The sequence below is a fragment of the Symphalangus syndactylus genome, chromosome 21 (genome assembly GCF_028878055.3).
Source record: "Symphalangus syndactylus isolate Jambi chromosome 21, NHGRI_mSymSyn1-v2.1_pri, whole genome shotgun sequence".
In the NCBI taxonomy this organism is placed as follows: Eukaryota; Metazoa; Chordata; class Mammalia; order Primates; family Hylobatidae; genus Symphalangus; species Symphalangus syndactylus.
In genome coordinates this window covers 24,739,805-24,762,626 of record NC_072443.2, presented here as the reverse complement: position 1 = coordinate 24,762,626, position 22,822 = coordinate 24,739,805, and the positions used below count along the sequence as shown (strand labels likewise).

General features: G+C 35.9%; 1 protein-coding gene across 13 annotated transcripts in view; it reads left to right on the top strand.

Moving 5' to 3' along the window:
• The window catches only part of ABI3BP (ABI family member 3 binding protein), a 246,050-nt gene that overhangs the window by 94,101 nt on the left and 129,127 nt on the right, over nucleotides 1–22,822 (top strand). For all 13 annotated transcript variants that reach the window (XM_055259016.2, XM_055259014.2, XM_055259021.2 and 10 more), the window contains exons 4-6: nucleotides 932–1,064; nucleotides 13,503–13,684; nucleotides 14,237–14,289. In XM_055259016.2, the coding sequence (XP_055114991.1) occupies nucleotides 932–1,064; nucleotides 13,503–13,684; nucleotides 14,237–14,289 (368 nt within the window). The remainder of the gene's footprint in view (nucleotides 1–931; nucleotides 1,065–13,502; nucleotides 13,685–14,236; nucleotides 14,290–22,822) is intronic.

Below are 22,822 nucleotides of genomic sequence, written 5' to 3'. Positions count from 1 at the left end.
ATACGTCATACATAGTCTCATGAAATAAAAGAAGGAATTCAACAGCAATACAAAGCATGTATGTTTTATGTTCTATGTAGTTTTATTAGGCTTTCTATCGGATTTCTATCTTATTTACTCTAATTATTTTTAATGAGTCAGCATTGGTTTTCACGGTTGAGGTTCTTCCTGTTTTTCGCTGCCCTACTTCTGCAGTTTCAGATAATTTTGAAAGTGCAAGTGCCTGCTCCTGTGTACTTGAACACAATCTCCAGTGATTTATTAGCATAACTTGGCATTATTTAGATCCAGCTGGCACCATCAGAACAACTGTGCTTCCTGTGTTACTCCTACTCTTCCAGCATTGTTAAAAAATGTGCTTGCCTTTTCCATTTAGGTACTCATTGTAAAATATATACTTACTACAATAACATCAAGAGATTTTACACTTCTAAACAGGTTAAAAAAGATTATAACCTACAATCTAGATAATAAGGTTTCTTTTCTTGTCTTAGATGTTATTTCATACTCATTCACAGTCCCGGGAAAAAAATAAAAATACTTTCATTTTATCTGTAAAAGAAATTAAATGTGTTTATGTGCATTTGTTTATTTCACTCATCACAGCTAAGACCTCCATATCATTCCCTGACCCACAAGAAAATAAAACTAGGTATAGCTGGATATTGTTAATATGCTTACAGGTACAATATACATATACGTGTATATGCATATGCACACGTGCATAGACACAAATCTGAAAAAGTTATTTCATTTGATTCACATTTAAATTCATGGGCAAAAATTAGTAATAATGTGGACTATAGAAAAGGAAAGGAACTTGATGTTTTCACATTTTTCATCATCTTGCCAAGTCATCTTTATGCATTTTACCTGAATCATGGCAACTTACTAAATGTCTCCTGAATTAACCTGTATGCCACCTCCACAGGTAAAACTCGTTCTCGCAAACCTCTCCAGCTGGTGGTTGGCACTCTGACACCGAGCTCAGTCTTCCTGTCCTGGGGTTTCCTCATCAACCCACACCATGACTGGACATTGCCAAGTCACTGTCCCAATGACAGGTAATATTAGCACTTGCTTTTAATAGCATCTGTACATGCTTTAGAAGAATATGTAAGTATCAGGACTATTACCATTGACTTAACACCTCTTAGCTGTACAGCCTGTTCTAGGTGTGAGGCGAACAAAGTCAGGGGCCCTGCCCTTGAGAAGGTTATCTACCTGAATAGAAAACACATACATGTAATTCTTTTCAAAAATCATAAACTATTATACAAGGAAGTATGAGTCAAATAGCAAATGGGTGGTATCAATAATAAGTACAATTAGAAACTCAGAAAACGGGGCCAAAGGCAGTTAGGAAAGACAATTAAAAGTTGGAAAGTTGATTGGAAAAGGATGGATCTTTGATCTCGCAATTGAAGCACTTAAATCATACTTCTCAAAGTGTGGTTCCCAAAGCAAGCAGTATCACCATGTCTTGAATTTGTCAAAAAGGTAAATTCTCAGGTCACCCTCAGACTCACTGAGTTAGAAACTCTCAAGGTGGGACCCAGCCATTTGTGTTCTCACAAGCCTTCCAGGTGGTTTTGATGCCCACTGAAGTTTGAGAATCACTGGCTTAGAAAACTGAGGAGAGACACATAGGCAGAGATACAAGCAGAGGAAAAGCAAGTTGGAAATGAAGCTACCATTTTCTTTGGAAGAACAAATGGGAAAAATCTAAGTATATTTTTAAACTACTGCCATTTATCCATCCAACCATTTGATGGCATGTATTTAGATGCATTGGATGGATATGTAATAGGCCCTGTGCTACATGCTGAACCATACTTCTAAGTTGGTTATAAAATATTACTTATAATTATATATTACTTATAAAAAAATTTATAAAAGTTATAAATAAAACTTTTTATAAATATAAAAATTTATAAATATAAAATTTATAAAAGTTATAAAATATTACTTATAATTATATATATTTTTTAAGTTTTCTATTTTAAATACATTCAAAGTGATTTTTACATTTCAGAAGTTTTCTTATTCCCTTTTTGAATAAAAATGTATTGAGGTATAATTTAAACACAGTAAAATGCATAAATATTAGTGTACAGTTTGAGTTATGACAAATGCCTATAACCATGTATCCAATACCCATTAGGAAATAGAAAAATTTTATCACTCTAGAAAGTAATTTCCTCCAGAAACAACCATTGATTTGATTTCTATCACCATAGATTAGTTTTGCCTACTCTAGAATTCCATATAAATGGAGTCATATAGTATGGGTTTTTTGACTGTCTTCTTTCACTGAGCATTGAGATTCATTCATGACATTGCAGATATCAATAATTCATTCCTTTTTTGTACTCCTGAGTGATAGTCTATTATGTGAATATTCAAAAGTTTATTCTCTTGCTAATGAGCACCTGAATTATGTTTTTTTTTTATTTATATGAATACAGACTGTATAAACATTTTTGCGTAAGATTTTGGTGGACATGTATTTTAATTTCTCTTAAACATAAGTGGAATTTCTGAGTTGTAGGAAGATGTATATTTGATTATTTTTTGCTTAATTTTTCCATCTACATTCCCACAAGCAGTGTAGGAGAGCTCTGATTGCTCAACATTCTAAAGCAGCATTTTGGGTGGTCAGCATTTTTCATTTTAGCCATTCTAGTGTAGTGGTTTTTCATTACAGTTTTGATATGCATTTCCCTTACACTAAGGCTATTGCATATTTTTTAATATGCTTTTTGGCCATGTTTATGTTTTTTGTAGTGTTTTATTTATTTTTATTTGTCCAAATCAAACTAAAATGAAGGAATTTTAAAAGTGTTTATAAGTTCTCAAAATTACCTTTCATCTGACGTTGGGAAATCTAGACTCAAGAAAAAAATTAAATTTTCCTTCATATGCCCATGGTTCTCAAGGGATGAATACTTGGAAAAACATGTAGAAGATATTGCCAAAACCCAATTATTTGAAAAATAATTTTGAAATGTTTCAAAGAATCTAAAATACTTTTTATTTCACCTACCACTAATCCCATGACTTATTTTGTTTGGAAAATGGACTCGAAAGAACATGCCTCCTTGTGATAATTCCAGTTCCTAATGGATTGGTCTAGGGTACTAATGCTGAGAAAATAAACATTTATGAATTGCTCTTTTTCTTTTTAAAAATTATCTTGATAAAAAATGTTATGGAGAAAGAAAGGGAGAAGAGAGGAAGGAAGAAAGGAAATTTTGTAGTCTTACAGCAAAATGCAACCTGATTTTAAGGGTTACTCAACTTGCTTGATAAATCTGTAGGACTGCTTGTTTCAATAGGTCAGTAACCTGGCAAACTTGTGTAGCATAATTTGGAGTAATTTCTTCCTCCCACCCTCAAGCCTCTCCTCCAATTTCACTTTGTCCTACTGACTTTTCTGTAAAAGAATCTATCTGATGACTGATTCTAACTGATAGATGTTGCCATGGTTTGACAGCACCCAGAGATAATTAATATAGAGAAACTTAGGACAGATGACCTAATGGAGCTAGGATTCTAACCCAGGCCGTTGACTCTAAGGCCCAAGCATGGATCTCACCCTCACCCTCACCCCCTTGCACATGCACCCTGGCTCTACGCTTATCAAATAGATGGAATTATGCACATCACAATATTCAAAATCGATAATTTCATTTTGAGTAAAGTCTTTTGAAAGATACAATAATGACAAGCAAGATATTCTTGACCAAAGTAGGGAACCATTAGGACATGAGTTGAAGGGAAGAATTAAACAGTAATGACTAAAAAGAAGTATTTGGAGTACTTGTAAATTTCATTTCCCTATGCTTCCTTTCTCCCTAATTAGCATAGTTAATAAATTGACATTTAAAGTCTTTGTGATGTTTGAGGAAAAAATAATAGTCCCGATTTAAAAGCCTGGAAATACTGTACATATTACAAGCATCCAAATAAATCTGCCAGAACTACAAATTAGTGTAATTAGAAGCAGACTAGACTTGGAGAAATCTACCCTCATATGTTCACGCAGAATTTTTTTAGAATTTAGACTAATCCACTAGGTTAACATAAGCAATAATAGCTAAAAATGATGGTTATTTCCTGAAAATTGGAAGATTAATACAGCTAAAGTTTTCCTTCAGGAGTATCTTTTTACAAAACCATTGCAATCTGAATGCACTTGGCTCACTACAGGAACACCAACTGGTATCATTTTAATTCATTGATATTTGGTTCCCTCTGTACAGTCTCTGATTTTTTTTAAAAATGATTTACATTGGTTTGTGCAGCCTCATTTATCCTGTGCAAATAACTTAGTGAATTTGTTTCTATATTTTGACTATGGACTTTGGATATCAAAGCTCTTAGGTAGTAAGTTTCCAGTTAGAAAACCCTCGTTGTTTTTGTTTTGTTTTTAGCTTGGAAGTATCAACGAAATGTCACTTTATCCTTTGTGGCACATGTCTCTATACCTATTTGCACAGGGTCTTTATGGGTCTCCCATGCTTTAAGATTCTTTTCTGAGTTCACGCTGGAGAGCAGATGTGCTTCATTTACAGTTTTTATTCTTAATGGGTTTTGAATGGAAGAGTGTACACATTTGTCTTCAATACAGCCTCAATTTGAAAGAAAGATTTCCAATTGGCCCTGATGAAGAGTCAAATACTTTTAACCCAAATTTATTTCACCATTAATAGCTTATGTTTTCTTTCTCATGTTTCCAACTTGTTAAAGATTTCAAGATTGCTTTGGTTCTCACTCTTTTGCCAACGTATTAAAGCTTTATGAATAGTTTAGAAATCACTTTCACATTTTCTAACATTCTCATCTTGTGAGTTTTTTTTTTTTTTTGAGAGAGAGTCCTGCTCTGTCGCCCAGTTTGGAGTGCAGCGGCGCAATCTCTGCTCACTGCAAGCTCCGCCTCCCAGGTTCACACCATTCTCCTGCCTCAGCCTCCCAGTAGCTGGGACTACAGGCCCCCGCCACCACGCCTGGCTAATTTTTTGTATTTTTAGTACAGACGGGGTTTCACTGTGTTAGCCAGGATGGTCTCGATCTCCTGACCTCGTGATCCGCCTGCCTTGGCCTCCCAAAGTGCTGGGATTACAGGCGTGAGCCACTGCGCCCGGCCGTGTTTATTTACTCTTAGTGTAGAATGAGGGCTCTCCTCTTTGGCCAGTCCAGAGCAGACTCTCTTGCCTTTCTTCCGCCCCCAAGTTTGTAAGAAGCGAGTATTTTCAGCGTCTGAATTCTCACCTGATTGACCCCAGTGCCTTGTTACATGTCTTGCCATGTAAGTTTTAAGCTCGGTGAGGGCAGGGACCCCATGTATTTTGCCCACCATTATTTCCCGGTCCCCTGAAGAGCATCAGGAACATAGCAGGCCCCAAGTAAATACATGCTGAATGAAATAACCAGTGAAATGTCAACATTCTCACTTTTATGTGTTACCATTACCTCAAACTCAACATGACAAGATTAAACTCAGACTTTTTCTCTTGAAATATCACCTCACTTGTCTCTGTATTGCTTTCTAAAGTAGTATCATTGCCCCATTCGCTCTAACTTAAAACTTCATTCATTTTCTATTTTTCACCTACTATCGTTTATGAAGGCCCCAAGATACATTCCTTTTTCTTTTGAGATGTACCCATATCTGCATCTGTGTCTTCTCCTTCTCCACTTCACACTAATGTTCCCAATCCAAGCATGCCTCACCTTACCCTGGATTCTGGCAATAGCATCCTGGCTACATTCCCTGCTATTTTCTTCCCCCAATCTATCCTAGCTTCTGCAGTACTGAGGAAATCTAGACTATCCTTTATCAACTCACTCTTTCCTCATCCTGAATTTATCTTTAACTCTCCTCTCTTCTTTTTCAAGAAACACAATTCTGACTTCAGACAGTGCTCATGATCCCATCTTTCCCATGTCATCTAAGCCTTTGCTGCCCCAGTGATCTCCTCTCTCTGCCATTTGCCCTTTCGCAGGCAATGGTGCCCTGCCTCCTGCTGGCAAGCATGCTAAAAGTTTCTCTCCCTGAAAACAAAGCCTTCTGTTGATCCTGTTATGTATTCTAAGCTACTTTTCAGTCTCTTTTAATTTCCAAACTTTTCAGAGTTATGGCTCCCACATTCTGATTTCTGTACCATCCACACGGTCCTCATCCCTTCTCACTAGTTTCCATCCCTTTTCCACTGTTCCATTGAAATGTCTCTTGGCGGTCACTAATGACCAATGAGTTACTAAACCCAGTAGAGTTTTCTCAGTCCTTATCCTTCTTAACCTATTCTTAAACTCTTTCTTTCTTTTACATTTTTATTTAGATTTTCCTCTTGCCTCTTTAACCATTTGTATTAGGGTTTCCTAGAGGGACAGGATTAATAGGATAGATGTATATACATGAAGGGGAGTTTATTAAGGAGCATTGACTCACAGAATCACAAGTTGAGGTTTCACAACAGGCCGTCTGCAAGCTGAGGAGCAGGGAAGCCAGTCCGCGTCCCAAAACCTCAAAAGTAGGGAAGCTGACAGTGCAGCTTTCAGTCTGTGGCTGAAGACCCAAGAGCCCCTGGCAAACCACTGTCGTAAGTCCAAGAATCCAAAAGCTGAAGACCTGAAGTCTGATGTTTGAGGGGAGGAAGCATCCAGCACAGGGGAAAGATGGAAGCTGGAAGACTCAGACAGTCTAGTCCTTCCAACTTCTTTTGCCTGCTTTATCCTAGCTGTGCTGTCAGCTGATTAGATGGTGCCCACCCAGATGGAGGATGGGTCTGCCTCTCCCAGTCCACTGACTCAAATGTTCATCTCTTTTGGCGACACCCTCACAGACATACCTAGGATCAATACTTGGCTTCCTTCAATCCAATCAAGTTGACACTCACTATTAACCATCACACCTTTCCTTTTCTCCTTTGCTCACTCCTTATTATATCTCCTAAATATGGAATTATGTTCTATCCTTGAATCTCTTACCTGCAGTACCCTTCTTATCTATGTCTAGTCTTTAACAATCCCCTCTATGCACAACTAGTGCTTCCCAAACTTTGTGCATGCAAGTCATGTAGGGAACCTTATTAAAATGCAGATTCTGATTCAGTAGGCCTGAGAAGGAGCCTGAGAATCTGCATTTTTAAAAGCTCTCAGAAATTGCTTTTGTTGCTGTTCTACAGAGAACAGAAGTGGCAAGTATGTAAATGACTTCCAGGGTTGAATCTCTGACCTGGGCCCATTTTCAAATTACTAAGATTATGTTTTCAGTTGTCCATGGAATATTTTCATCACAATAACCAGGTAACTGTGATTGGCACCTCACACTCAGACTAAATTCATACTTTCTACACTATTAAAAGAATAGTTTTCCCATCACTTTATTCTCACTTTTGAAAACTCAGTTTTAACTTTTTTCACTTTCTTTGGTACCCATATCCTATAAGGAGTCTGGTTTCATCAATTCTTTCTTAGAACTATAACTTTAATCTGTTCTGATTTTTATGTGTGTGTGTGATTCCTTTCCTTGTTATCTCACATCTGGACTATACCTTGAGATGCCTCCCTCCAGTTTCTCTGTGACTTATTCTTCCACACTGGTAATTCTAGCTTCCTTCATTACTGCTCAACTTTATTTACCTACTGAGGAATTGCCACCAGCTCCCCACTGTCTAGGAAAATAGGTCATAGAATCTCTCAAGGAATATACCTCAACGCATATCTGAGTCATGCTCATGAAATGAGGTGTAAATGCAATCCACTCTGCTTTCCAGGGGCCTGGGTAGTATGTCCTGAAGTAAACCACATCACTGGAATGGGATTTAAAATGCAGCCTGTCCATTTCTCAGCTTCAGGCTGGATAGTGCCACACCCAACCCCACCTCTATGCTGTGTGCTTTCCATTCTGCCTTCTTCAGTCATACACATGCATGTCTACCTCCTTCATTAGAGTGCAAGCTCACTTTTGAAACTCTGCAGAGTACCACTTGCTTCCATCTCACACAGAACCCAGCATTGTATTTTACAATAGTAGTTCTCAACATATAAGTGAATATGCAAGTGGGATGTCAAGAAGAGGCTTTAAAAATCATCTAGCCAGTCTATTCAGCTCTTGAAGCTTCTTTGCAACATCTCCCATCCAGAGTCCACAGTGAGCATCTCCAGGGATGGCATCATAGCATGGACATTGAAGATACAAATTCTGGTCACACTGACTTACCCAAGTTCAAAACTCTGCTCTATTATCATCTTAGTTGCTTTGCATGGGTTGCTTAAATGCTTTTAGTCTTGGTTTTCTTATCTGCAAAAAGGGGTAAGTAATATCATAGGGTTGTCAAAATTTAGTAAGATGACACATGTAAAATGGTTAATGCAGTGTCTAGCATGCAGTGAACACTCGAAATTATACTGTCTGCTGCTAGCCTTCTCATTGCTTTGATATTACTTACTTTCTGTTATAATTGCCAACTTCAGGCAAGCCATTCCATTTCAGATAGCTCTAATATCAGTAGAAACATTTCTTTTGTTGTACTTAAACCAGCCACCAGTGGATGATACTATACAAAGAAAGGAGATCTTAGAAGTAGTTGACCAGTTTGTGATGAGTCAGAATTCAATTCACATTTGAGAATCATGGTAAAAATAACTTGCATTTGCCTTATCATGATCCTACTGTTAGGAAAATATGGTTAGACAGACTCACATTACTTTTTTTCAGAGGTAAACTCTAGATTACTGTGTCAACCCATTACTTTCTATTTGGCCATAGATGTAAAAACTACCAAATAAAAGTGGATTTTGTGGTCTACAAAAAAAAGAAAAATAGTTGACCAGTTTGAAAATTATCACGAGTCCAAAGATATTAAGGACCTAAACTGGGGCTCACATGCTACCTTGGAATAGTGGAGAGGCAAGTGGAAGAGAATTCACGTAAGAAAACATACTTGGATTTGACAACAAATTGGACGTGAGGGGAGAAAGGACTCTGAAGTCACCAGAAATGGGGATCACAAGAGAAACAGATTTGGAGAAGAAAATGAAGAGTAGATTTTAAGTTAGTTATGAAATTCACGGAGCATTAAGTAATTTGATCATAAGGTTTTACTATAATAAAGAGGTCAGCCACCAGATTGCAAAGAAATATAGACTTTTTGAGTGGTAAGAAAGTGGGAGAAGACAGATTATTAAGAAATTTTGTGTTAAAATATAGTGGCAGGTTTAAGAGAAAAGTACTAGTTTTAATTTTGTTGGGGTAGAATGAAAGATATTTAAACAACTTTTAGACTTAGGGGAAGGTCCATAAAGGATCAAGAGAAAGGATGGAGATCTGGTGGAACAAGGAAGTGGAATACAATTATTGAGAAACTTATCTTTGAGAAGATGAGAATGGTTTTTCCCTTGAAATCAGCGTGGGACAAAGAGAGAATGAAGGGGAAGAGAGACCCTTTAGAGGAAGGGGATGAGGGCAGAATTTTTCTCGTAGTTACATTCTCAGTAAAGCAAGAGGCGACACTGACAAAGACAGTGTCAGGAAGTGTTCTTTGACATGAAGAGTCAAAAATGTGGGAAATAGATGTTTTAGGAAATGTAAAAGTGGTGAATCACATAGAAATAAAAGCATTCCTGAAGAAAGTATGGAAAACCCAAAAGATAGTCAACCACGTACGTTAAGCTGGGGTAGTTCATAGAAGGACTAAGCTTAGTTTGGTGTTCAATTTCTTCACTTAGTGTAATTCACTACCAGTTACATCATAAATTCAGTTTATGGAGTTTCTACTTCTGTCTCAGGTACTTTGTTAGAATAGAATATCCAATATGTTGCTGGAATAAATTTTTAGAAACAGAAAGGATCTGAAAGATAGTGGAGTCCAGTTCCCCTCTGAGAAATTGATTCTTAAGAGGGTGGAGAGATGCCCCCCTCCCAAGATCATGCTACTAGTTTGCAGCTGACTAAAATCCTAGTCAAGCTACTACCTGCCTTTCTGCTACATTTTGAGGAGCTGTGGATTTTCCAATGCTATAACAACAATCATTGGCAGCATTGAGACTACTCAGGTGGCCCAAGCACAGAATGATGCCAGTTGAACCAAATCCTACCTTCAACAGTTTCTTACCTCTTAATTAGGATATGAGATGCTCTTGTTCTTAAAATCCAAATTGCTGGAGGCAGACTTTCTAGAAGTCTAGTCTGATGACATTCATAGACTACTACCTCTATTTTTAATAGACTTGTTGCCTGTCTGTGCACTTGGGCTCAATTTTAATCATTCACAGAAAAAGGGTCAACTAACCTTTGACAGAAGACTGTGACTATATGTTATGGTAAATACACATTAAAACAAAAACTTAAAAGGCTTCAATAATGTGAAATGCTGATTACTTTTGTTTTTCTTCCATTCTGGTTCATTTTTCCATCTTCTTCCATATCTTTTGCCTGGCACCACAGTTGAGTGAGTCCAGTGCAGTACAAAAGGCATTAGATTAGGAGTCAGAAATTGGCATTTGCCTGAGTCTGTCACTGATTATCAGGGCTTAGACACTTCTTGGGTTCTCTTCTTCTTGTATGATAATTCTTTCTCTGCTCAGAGTTTATTGTATAGATAAACTGAAATAGGTAAATAAAAATCATAAGCCCTGTGCAAATGTATAATGCAGAAGTTTATTGTGTTTGGCTTCAGTTTGCATTGGTTCTGTAGGAATGGTGCATTATGCAAAGATGTGTTGCAAAATATAGTTGTAGACCTAATGGCTTAAGTCAGTATGTCTTGGGAATTGAATAATTGGTTATTTAGAGATATTATATTCTAATTTTTAAATGACCCTTAGAGCACCACATATTCATTTCACAAATATTTATGGAGCACCTACTATGTACTAGGTTATAAAGAACTGTTTATTATCATAAGATCTATATTTTGTTTTAAAATCAATGAAAATTTACTTCACCACTTTAAGTGTAGTTAAGTGGCCTAATCTCTCTGCTTGAAAAAAGATGATAGTGCTATAAAACAAAATTGGAATTTGCCTATAATGTACAAGTATCAGCTGAGACAGTGTAAGAAAGGACAAACCTAACTAGGAGAAGGGCAAAATGCCTAAACCTTTATTTTCCTGAAAAACTTGGTATAAGAGGGTATTTCAAATGTTTTGTGATCAAAATGGAAAAGATTTACACTCTGGATTTTTAAAACATGGTGAAGTTTAGGGTTTTTTTTTTTTTTAAACAACAAAACATTTCTGTCTCATTTATTCATAAGAAGGTTATGTGAGATCAAGTTGACTGCAAAGCCTTGAATCTGACCTTCGGTAATTCTGTTAGCAACAGGACTCCTGCATCATGAAAGCAATTAAGTCCTCAGAAATGTATCTACTAGAGATGCATAATTTTGGTGGCCCATCTGGTCTGATTTTAGCTTCTCAACGTTTTTCTAAGAGCCAGGACAAGGGGAAAAACAACAACAAAAATTTCATGCAGCATACTTGTCAAGAAATGCATTTCGTAAATCACTGATATTTTGACTCACAGGACACAAAGGATTTCTATTACATTCTATTACAATTCAATAATATAAAATTTGTTTCCAGTAGCAGTTAGTGTTTAGTCTGGAACAGCCTCCTTCACTTATTCTGTTTTCTGCTACTTTGGAATGGGGGAATGGAGCCCTGAGTACAGCTTTCACTAGAAAGGAGCAAGCTAATCAATGATCGCAAGCCTTTCAGTGGTTTGTGCCTAGTAAGAAAGTAGGCTGAATATACAAATGCATCTCATCTCTCTCTCTCTCTACTTATTAAACTACAAACCCCTGCTGACTTCATGGGCATACTACCTTCATGGGCATACTACCTTCATGGGCATACTATTAGATCCCCAACTTAGAAGAGCCCAGATTTGATTTAATGTTCTGCTGTCACTCTCTTAAGATTCCTAATAACTTTTGAACAGAGTCTACATGTTCATTTCGTATTGAGCCCCACAAATTAGGTAGCCAGTTTTGATACTCTAGATACTGGGATTGTTTTGCATCACCAAGAGCTTAGGCTTGACACTTAGAGAATGCTCAATAAATGTTTTCAGAATGAGCAAAATTTCTGATTTTTTAAAGCTTTAAATAAAAGCAAGTAACCTTGATCTTACTCCATTTAATTTTGCTGATGCAAGGAGTGGAGGAAAGGTACTAAACTTTTGAGGAAAATTTTAAGATATAAGAAGGACCCAAAAATGTTTACCCAATGCCTATGTTTCCATCGTCATAACATGGCAGCTACTATTTTCTATTAACTTAGTGTTTCTTTAAAAATAAAAAGCAGATGAAGTTTACCTATTGACCGCACCTCAAATCCTATTTTTCTCCTCACCTGCTCACTAGGAGTTAAAGCACTATCATAAATGTTGTATCCTTCCGGTATTTGTTATCCCTTTATAGTGCCAGGAATAATATTTGGTAACATATTTCATATGTCTTAATACGTATGTAAATGATAGGAAACTATATGCACCAATCTGTAATTTGTTCCTTTTATTAGATATTTTGTTTCTAAAATCTATCCACATCGATACATGTAGTTCTCTCATTCACTCTCATTACTGTATATAGTAGTATACTGTACTTGATCTGCTGCCCCACTTACAGAGGCTGTCTAAAGTAGAGTCAGAGGAGTCTTTCTTTGTATTGCGATTCTGCCACTGCCACTGGTAAAAGTCAGTAGCTGGGTGATATTGGGCAAGTTAAGTGAATGTTCTGAAACTCCATTTTCACATTTGTAAAATGAGATTAATAATTTCCACCAGTTAAGATGTTTTCATGACAATTAAACCGGGTAATATATGTAAAACCTAGGTTCAAAAAATAGTGGTAGGGATTATTTTACACATATATATGTATATATTTATGTATATATGAGTATTATGAAGGCCTGAGTAAATACGTAACAGTGATATTGAATTGGCATTAACTTTTTTTATTGTACTCTTAACTTCGCTATTGGTCTTCTTTTTAATAATAAAAACAGCTCAACCTTAAAATGCAGTACTGAATACATCTTAGTCTTAGGTTCTTTTTTTTTACAAAATTGAATGATATTACCTCTAACATATCCTCCATGGATGAAAAAGCTTAAACTCATACAACTATGAAACTACCATACTAATTATAAAATGGCACCTATATTCTACTATGTATAATATCTGTGTTTTTTCTAGTGTTTTCCAACTTCCATCTTGCAAAGCAGCAAATAATAGAATGAGAATTCTGGAATTCCATCGGGCCAAAACTGTGCTGCTGCAAAGACTCCAACTTGCAATGAGAAATTAAAAACCTAAGCACACGTTGAACTTATTTTTTTCATGTTCTCTGCAAATTTTTTAAAAATCAGAAGAGAAGCCAATATTAAATAGTATCCCAAGTTGGTTGAAATCTGTGATTAAGTAAGAAACTTGAAATAACATTCTGAATCCCCCTGTGATTTTAAAGCATTATATTCTGGTTATTCAACAGATTTTATACAATTCGCTATCGAGAAAAGGATAAAGAAAAGAAGTGGATTTTTCAAATCTGTCCAGCCACTGAAACAATTGTGGAAAACCTAAAGCCCAACACAGTTTATGAATTTGGAGTGAAAGACAATGTGGAAGGTGGAATTTGGAGTAAGATTTTCAATCACAAGACTGTTGTTGGAAGTAAGTACCTAGAAATGTTTGTTTCAGTAAGCTTTTATAATTTTTTCTTAGTTACCTAATTTTTAATTATGTTATTCATTGTATAATATGAAATAAGCTAATTCCTAAGCTCTAGCATTTATGAAAATATAGAAGCAAACAGGATATATTGATCATTGATATTTCAGAATCTTTAGTTATAAGTGATTTTTAAAATAAGTAATAAATATTTGATGCCTCCATTGATGTCATTGGCTATTGTATTATAGTAGTTTAAAATCAATCCCTACCTGCAAACACCAACAGAACCAGAAAAACAATAACATGTACCAACGTTCAGAATGGAAATCTAGACCAGTAGAGATGCCCATAAAAAGACTTTCGGGAACCTTGAGCTTTCTTCCAGTCATCCCATCATTAAAACTTCATTGGCATCAGTGTTTAAAATGATAGTAATTAAAATTATACATCCAAGTTAGAGGACGAGTTGTAGTTGTCTTCATAATGATTAGCTAGAGCTAACTTGGGAGCAAGGAGAATAAAAATAATGTCATTTTTCCCTTGTTTCATCAGGTAAAAAAGTAAATGGGAAAATCCAAAGTACCTATGACCAAGACCACACAGTGGTATGTAACAGTTTATTTTCAAGAATGTTTTTAAAAAATTGTATCTGCATTGTTAAGGAAATAGTCTTATTATAAGATACTGAAATTAGATTAACTGACTAACTATGAAACAGTGGAGAAAGTACTTAGTTTTAGGAGTTAGTTTCTTTTTCTTAATACTAAGTAAAAGCATGATTTCAAATCATCTGATTTGTGTGAAGTTCTAAAATTCTGAGATTCAATGTAGCTTATTCTAATATTTCAGTGTTCTGGGTATTTCAAGGTTATACATATTATCTTCTGTCGATTGCTTTTTAATATAATGTTTCAAGAGCAAATTGATACATGCTTTATGTACATTGCTACAGCTCAAACCTTTCCTTTCTATTTTCTATCATACCCTACTTAAAAGAGCCAGTCTTTTTCACAGTGATGGAGCAACCAGTTTGATTTTGTAAAATGCCCAGCCTCTGTTCAGTTCAGATAATGTTTGTGTTTTATGAACCAGGCATTTCCCCATGAATCTAAAAACATCCTTTTCTCTCTCACTTCAGCCACTCGGTTTCTCATGCTCTCTTTCCTTCCACTTTTCAAAATCTATTCTCAGGAAGCATCATGTTAAGTATATACCACCCCACCTGGGATGACTGTAAGTCACTGTTAGAGCCACCACAGACATGTTCGCATATCAAATCTCATACCCAGTAATTAGTTTGGTGCCAAAATAATTGCAGCTTTCGACATTAGAGTAACAAAGGACATTATATTACTGGGCAGACAGAGGAGGCAGTTCGGTGAGAAGAAGGGAATTTGGTGCTGACTTTGGCCCCTAGATACTGGAAGTATCCTACAGTCAAATGAGTGTGCAAAGACTATTTGTGGGTGGAATTTTGCTCTCTGAGATGTGTGCTTGAAGTGTGTGGCTGAACATCTTTTTATGTCTAATTAAGGAGTCCACAGAATAGCCCCATAGATCATGTAGCCCAGTCTGGAAAAAAAATGGTGGTACATATTTCACTGGGATTAAAAACAAAAAAAGGAGGATTGGTTTTGGTAACAGAAAATAGTCTTAGATAAAGTAGAACTGACTAAAAATTAATCCGCCTAAGGCAAATGTTCATGTGGTTTGAAATGGCAGAAAAATGTGTTCATTGTGAAATTATTATCAAATAATAATTATGAGATTGTTATAATTGCTAGGAAAATATTTCGATGTAGTTCAGATATTAATACAAAAAAGAGATTGCAGATAAATTCATAGGCCTGTTTTTTTTCTCGCTTTCTTTTTTTTAACTTGTCTGTTTGGTTGGTTTTTGGTTTTTAGGTTTTGCTGCTTTTCTAATTTTCTAATACTTAAATATTTAGAATGTTAAGTGGGAAAAGAAACATTAACAAGGTTACCTATAACAAAACTACCTATAAAGGTAGTATAAAACCATTAATAGTCTGGTAAAACTTTAGAACATCTTTTGTTTTCTAAGCATGTTTTCATTACAAATTAAAATCATACTATATTTGCAATTTTCTATATTGCTGTTTTCACTTGGTCAAAATATGAACATATTTAATATCATCAAATGCTCTCCATAAACATAATTTTAATTGCTTTGTACTGTATGATCTAAATGCATGATTATAAGTTTCCAATTTGTAGGCATTTAAGTTACTTCTAATTGTTTTTAAATTGTGGGTGATGTTATAGTGAACACTTATGATAGGTTTATGAACACTTGTGATAAAGCTTTGTTCACAATTCTAATCATTTCCTTAAAATAGATACTTAGAAGAGGAATTAACAGTTTAGAGTTTTAACATTTTTAAGCCTTCCTAATACTATGGTCAGATTTCTTTCCCAAAAAGTGGTACTAATTTATAAACTTGCCAGCAATGTATCAGTTTATGTTGCTATAGTACCCTGATTGCCAACTTTATATATTTTCATCACTAAATTTTTGTCTAATAGCTTATAATTGTTATCTTAGTTTTTATTTCTCTGATTGCTGATAAAGCAGTAGTTTCTTCACTTGTTTATTAGCCAGTTGTATTTTCCATTTAACGACGTTCTCTTGCAGTTCTTTTTTGGGCGTTTCATGGGTTCTTTTTAGAACTATATAGTCTAAGACTGTATACATTAAAGAAACATTGACCTGTTGATGATACTATCTAGAAATATTTTTCTCACATTTGTTATCGCTTAAGTTTGCTCATAGACACTTTTGAAATAGACAACTCATGAAATTTCCTTAACCAAATTATTAGACTTGTCCATTGTGATATCCTCAATTGCATTATATTTTAGAAAGACCCTCCCTCTCCAGAGAGCAGATAAATATTTCTTTACTTTCTTTTAGTTTTATAAGTGGTTTGATTTTATAATAATTCTGTGAATTTTATTTAACTATGGTATATAGTAAGGTTCTATATTGATTAGGCTATGTATTTTTCCCCCCAAATAACCATTTGGCTTAGTACTGTGTATTTATGTATTGAATTGTGCCTCTCCCTAAGTTCCCTTCATCTTTGTCTCTTAAATCCAGTCAACATTGTGTAGGAAAGGTAGATCTGCTGTACCTCACAGGCAAAACAGTGGGATAGAATTGCTCTTTCATCCTCTTCTAGAACAATCCTCATTCTTTGTTGTGAATGGTTTCCTAGGAAGCATGCATTGTCTCCTACCCTCTTGGCTGTCACGCTTAACCTTTCATGTGACTCCATGATATCATTTCTTTCATTCCCTCTTTTCAGCTATCATATCCCAGTAATTTGTATTTGTCTTGGCAGGATATTTCATTTAGGATGAGTTACTCAGCAAGATTGGGAAAGATGATTGACGTTTTACTCTCAGGGAATTTAATTTTTTCCCCCTCAATATAAGCAGCCATGATAGGAAGGGCTAGGAAGCAACTTCCTGCCTGCATGACACAGAGCCAGGCATTTTATCACTTCAAGCTGTGAGGTGGAGTATCCTGACTCCAGCCAGCTCTGATGAGTTTAAAACTCTTTGTTATTTCCAGAGGAAAAACCAAATTCATTAAAAGGATATTTTAAGCCTTCTTTGAGAAGCTTTATTATTTCCTTCTGGGCAGCAAAAAAAAAATAATTTATATATATATATATACACACACACACATATATATGAACTTACATCTCTGCTGTCAGGTAGCTCTGGGACATGGGGAAGTAGTAACAGAACTGCATGGGATAACTTTGACCATCTTATGTGACCACATAGAATTGATTCTGAAAACTGGTTTGATACTTTAGAGGTATATTTTAGTCCAAAGAAGTGTATACCCAATTATTCACCCATCTCTTCTCTGAGACCTATCTTAGAAGGCAGTACTTCAAGAGATATGAAATTAATTTCATGTGTTTTGCTTTTTGGATTTCAAGCAAAAAGACGCATTGAAAACTTTTTTTATTCACATGAACATGGTTACACCTGAAACCTGAGAAGCAGCAAAAACTCTTGAACATCTTCCAATAAGAGGTATTCAGAATGGAAAAAAAGAACTTGAACTTTAGGCTATCCATTTGAAAGATAAATAAATTTTAGGTCAAAATTTTGAATACAAAATACAGCCCATCCTACCCTTCTGTTACACTATATATTGTAATTCATATATCTAGATATGTGTTCTGCTGGCAGACAAGCCCCAGTGCAGTTGTGCCTAGAACATATAGCAGGGAATCTCTTCTAGTTGGCTGGTGCCTTTGTTCTACCAATTATTAAATGTTTTCAATATTGCTCCTACCTATACCTCTAGAAAAATCAGAGAAAGGGCATATGCAGAAACAAAACTGTGTTCTTTCCATATAAAATAAATCACTTGAGATCTATATGATTGAGGAAGAAAAAGATACATTTATCATGATGCTCGTGCTATTTTTTTTTTTCCATTTAGAGAATCTAGGACACTCTTTTCTGAAGGTAAAACCTAATGTTTACTATTAGGTTTTATTGTTTTAAAAACTAAAGAATCATGGCTAATACTTTGATACATTTTCTATATTTTGAAAAAATGTATTAACTAGCTAACTAAACAAAATCAATATTTGAAGTATGTAGCACTTATTAACAGATTTTTGAAAGCAAATTTAATTATTTAATCTAAATCTTCCTAGAATCAGGGTTCTCCAAAAATATGACATCTATTTTTATCTTTTTTTGTTTTCCATCAGAGATCCACCCATATTTTAAGAAATCCACAGTTATTATCATCAAAAAGAGAAGTGGTACCAATTGTTAAAATGTAACAATTATCAAATGATTGATGTGAAGACAGATTACCTTTACGGTCCCCACCCACACTTTACGACTGTGTACAGTGAATGTATCAGGCATCCTTCCATTCTTAGCAATCCTTGTCTTAAGCAGAAACTTGAAAAATTTATATGTAGGCAAACTATTAATATATCATCAAAGGTTAAGTTGACCAGAAATTTGAAGCCTTTTGAAAGTAGGACATTAGATTCACTTTTAGCCAGATGTTAGATTGAGTCAGTATGTTTTGTAAGTTTCATTAGAACATCCTAAAAGTGAATTAAAGCCAGAATCTAATATGCCCAAGTTCTCATGTGGTTTGACTCTTGAGTCATTGAAATTTGACTTTGAGCCACTGTTTTAGCCACTACCAAAATGGACAGCTCCTCTTTATCTCGGGGCCTGAAAATAATGTTAAACCTACAATAATCATATTCTGATCCCACAAAAATGTCAAATGGACAAACCTACAAAAAATAACATCCTTAGTTATCACTAACTTTATTATAGCTAATTTTCAATATACTTTCAGGAGGAAGTTAGTGTAATGCAGGGTGAGACGCAAGTTCCTTGTCATGTGTGGTGGTAGCAGCGTCTGCTGCTGCTGCTGCAGGTATTTCTAAAGGAGCATACGCTTTCCCTAGCCATGGCAAGAAAGCATGCTGCATTTTTCTGCAGGGGCATCACCTTTACACTTGAGTAGTCTCTCCTCATTGAGTTTCACCAACTGTATGCTTCACCACAGTGTCCCAGAAAATCGGTAAAAATAAATGATCTTAACAAGACTTCTGCTCAAGGCATAGCCCAACCTGGGTTTCTAATGGACAGGATATCTGGAAATGAAGAAGAAAAAAATCTATTATAGGACAAGAAAGAAATATGCTTTCTTCCTGGCATTTAGTAAACATTGAAAGACAAGAACTATGGAAGGAAGAAGCGGTAGAGGTTTGCAGCAAGAATGGGGAAATTGGCAAGCTGTGTAGAGAAAAGAGAGCCAGCAAGGGAATGACTAAGAAGGAAAATCGCTGCCAGAGTGGTGTCTGAGGACAGCAGTATTGTGCTGAGGCCACACCAGCCAAAATAGTGTGGAAGCCCGCGAGGCTGTCACTACCTCCTTCCCATTTCCAGGCCCCACACTGTCTACACCTGTGACTCTGATATACATTAATAGCTGTTCGTAATAACAAGCCTAGAAAAGGTAAGGAAAGGTCGGCAAGGAAATGTTTTTTAAAAACATTGTACATAAAACAGTTCTATTAAAATTGGATTGTAATTGGTTAAACACTGTATCTTGGAAATTATCACAGTACTTCATTTTGCAGTGAGTCTGGTTAACAAACTTTTCCCTGCCCTTTTATTTGATAAGAAGACGTAGGACAGGATTCACATTGTGAATTTCTGAATGGAAATTGTAGAGGTGTTGGCAGAGACATGTTGAGCCACAGGACTTTCCTGATGCCCTTTAAAAACCTACCTGTAGAGACGCAGCTATTTGTTCATTAGTAGAGTCCTTGAGCAGCTTTGGATTGTGGATTAAGCAGGAGAGCATTTCTAGGCCTAGAAAAAAAATTGCATTCTTCAGCTAAATGATTTTTTAATTTTTGGCAGTACATAGTGTAAATATGTTCTTGTCACTTTAACTGGACACTGGTCTGTAACTGGTCACTGGTCTGTACTGGAGTCAGAACTCAGAACAGAAACTTTATTCCATTCATGTGAAGAGCAGAATATTTTCCATTTGTCCCCGTCAAAAAATTGTTTGTTCAAAACAAATCATTACAACAAGGAAAATTAAACTGGTATAATGCAATTCAGTCAGCACAGCAACATGTAGGCTTTTCTGCTCTAATGTGTTAAGTATCTTGGAAAGACTTCGCATTCAACAAAACATGCACTAAGTACAAATGTGCACTAAGTGACAGGAGTTGTAGGGCAAATAGAGGACAGGCCATTCAAAAGCCTCTGTAGCTGCAGCCACAGCCTGAACAAAACTAATTATTGGTACCTAGAAAAATAATGTGGCTTTCTTGCCTGGCAGCTCCCATGTAGTTGAAGGTTGCCATGCCAAGCATTTAAAAGTCTCAGAAGTGTCAAACACATAGAAGCAGAGAGTAGAATGGTGGTTACCAGGGGGTGAGGGGCAAGGGGGCAGTGAGGAGATACTGGCAAAGGGTAGGAAGTTTCAGTTAGGCAGGAGGAGTAAGCTTTAGAGTGCTATTGCACAGCAGGGTGACCATAGTTACTATTAACGTATAGTTCAAAATTGCTGAAGATAAATTTCAAATGCCTCACCACAAAAAAATGACAGGTGAGGAGGTGGACATGGTAATTAGCTTGGTTTAATCATCCCACATTGTGCACTTAGATGAGAACATCGCACTGTACCCCAGAAATGTATACAATTATGAAAAAGAAATGATTTTTAAAAATAGCAAAAAATAAAAGTTGTTTTAACATGAACAAATAAAAATTCTCAGAGGAGTTAGAGGCTATATGCTGGCAACCCTTTTGCTGGAGCAAGGCAGGTGAGAACTAGACAGTGCAGGTGGAGGAGCTGGTGGGGCTTCTCTTAAGGTGGGCTCGTGAGTAAGTGCAGAGTGCCAAGGGTGGGCCTAACTTTTCTCCCCTGGGGAAGGATCTCTGTGCAAGTGCTCACATTTAATAGTTTTATAATAAAGTCAAAAGGGATCCTCCTGCCCATATAACTGCAAAGCTGAGAGTTTGGTATTTTTTTATCCTCCACTGAAAGTTATATTTATCTTCCTACTATTTCCCTCCTGTTGCCAAGAAAGAGCATGTCTAAATTATATTTGCATCATTCCTCTAGTTATCAATAGTGTATGCGCTAAGTTGCGATACAGAAGCATAGGTGGTAGCTAAACAGATTGTTGATTAAAATAACTTTTTCTGCTTATAAATGTAACTTGCCCTTATCAGAAATTTGGCAAATATAGAAAGGTACACACAAAAAAAAAGTGAATGTTGGCTTACAAGAAATGAATACCGTTTTAAGGAAACAGTGATTTATTTCCCTCTGGCGTCTTTTCTACACATGTATTTATAAAATTGGGTTATACTGTGGATGCAAATTTGTATCCTTGGTACTTATTTATATTCTGTGTTTTTCCATTTTATTAAATACAAGTCAAATTTTTGAACTATCATTGAATAAAACCTCTATTTTTTGATAATAAATTTATTTTAAGTTATGATAATAAACACCGTCTTTGATTAATTCCTTAGGCCTGGTTGCTAAGGAGGAAATCATTGAGTCAATGCATGCAGACACCCCTTTAAAAAATAATCTGATAATAGTAAACTTTTATTTGTTGTGATTTTTTTAAAACATAAGAACCTTAATATGATAAGGAAAATAGCCAACAGTAAGCTTGGTGTATTGTCCCTTCTTTGTCAGGGGGATATCACTTATTAAAATGGTAGTAAGTCAAAAAGTATATTTTGCTCACTACTAGGTGTTTGCCCTTGTAAGGGATTTGGTAATCAGGTAAACACCTATCTGGTAAGCAGCTCATATTCAGCACATCCTTGATGATCAACAGGTCTAGTATATGCCATATCTGTATTATGTATACAGGCTAAACCAAGTATTAAAAAGTGGACATCAATCTTGCCCTTTCAACTCAACTCTAATTCTCCTGTGTATAATTTTCTGCCCTTCTCCTCATCTGCCCTGTGTCCCTCTAGTCTGTCTTATCCTTGGCCTCATGATTATGTCTGGCAATGACTCTGCTTTAAAGTCTACACCCATCCCTAGGTCAGGCTACTTTATGACATCAGAACCTCCTGTGGGACTTCTGAGGTAATTTGGGTGAAGAGAGGAAGCAGAGTCGTCTGGGATATGTCCTTCTGATTCTGAGGTCCCTTGTGTATAAACATGTGCAGAATGGTTGAAAGTACAGGCTGTGGAATAAGAAATGTCTGGATCAGAGTCCTTGCTCTGCTTTCTTGAGCAATAAGTGCTTGGTGTTGGGAGTTCATGGTGGTTGTGGTATCTGTAGTAACAGCAGCAGCAGCAGCAATTGGATACCCTCAAACAATTGATCGTGATTGGTTTTCAAAGATAATGGGTAGCTTAGCATCTTTTTGAGAGGGACCGTAAAAACAATTTGGTGGTGTCTTATCTCAAATGTAATGAAAATAAACTAATATTCAATACAGAAGATTTGGTTTCTTTCCATTGCAGTTTCTAAGTAAAGTGAACTAATGGGAGTTCTGAAGAAATTGCTTCTGTCAAACCTTGGGATATTTATGAGGGAAACCAAGTGAATC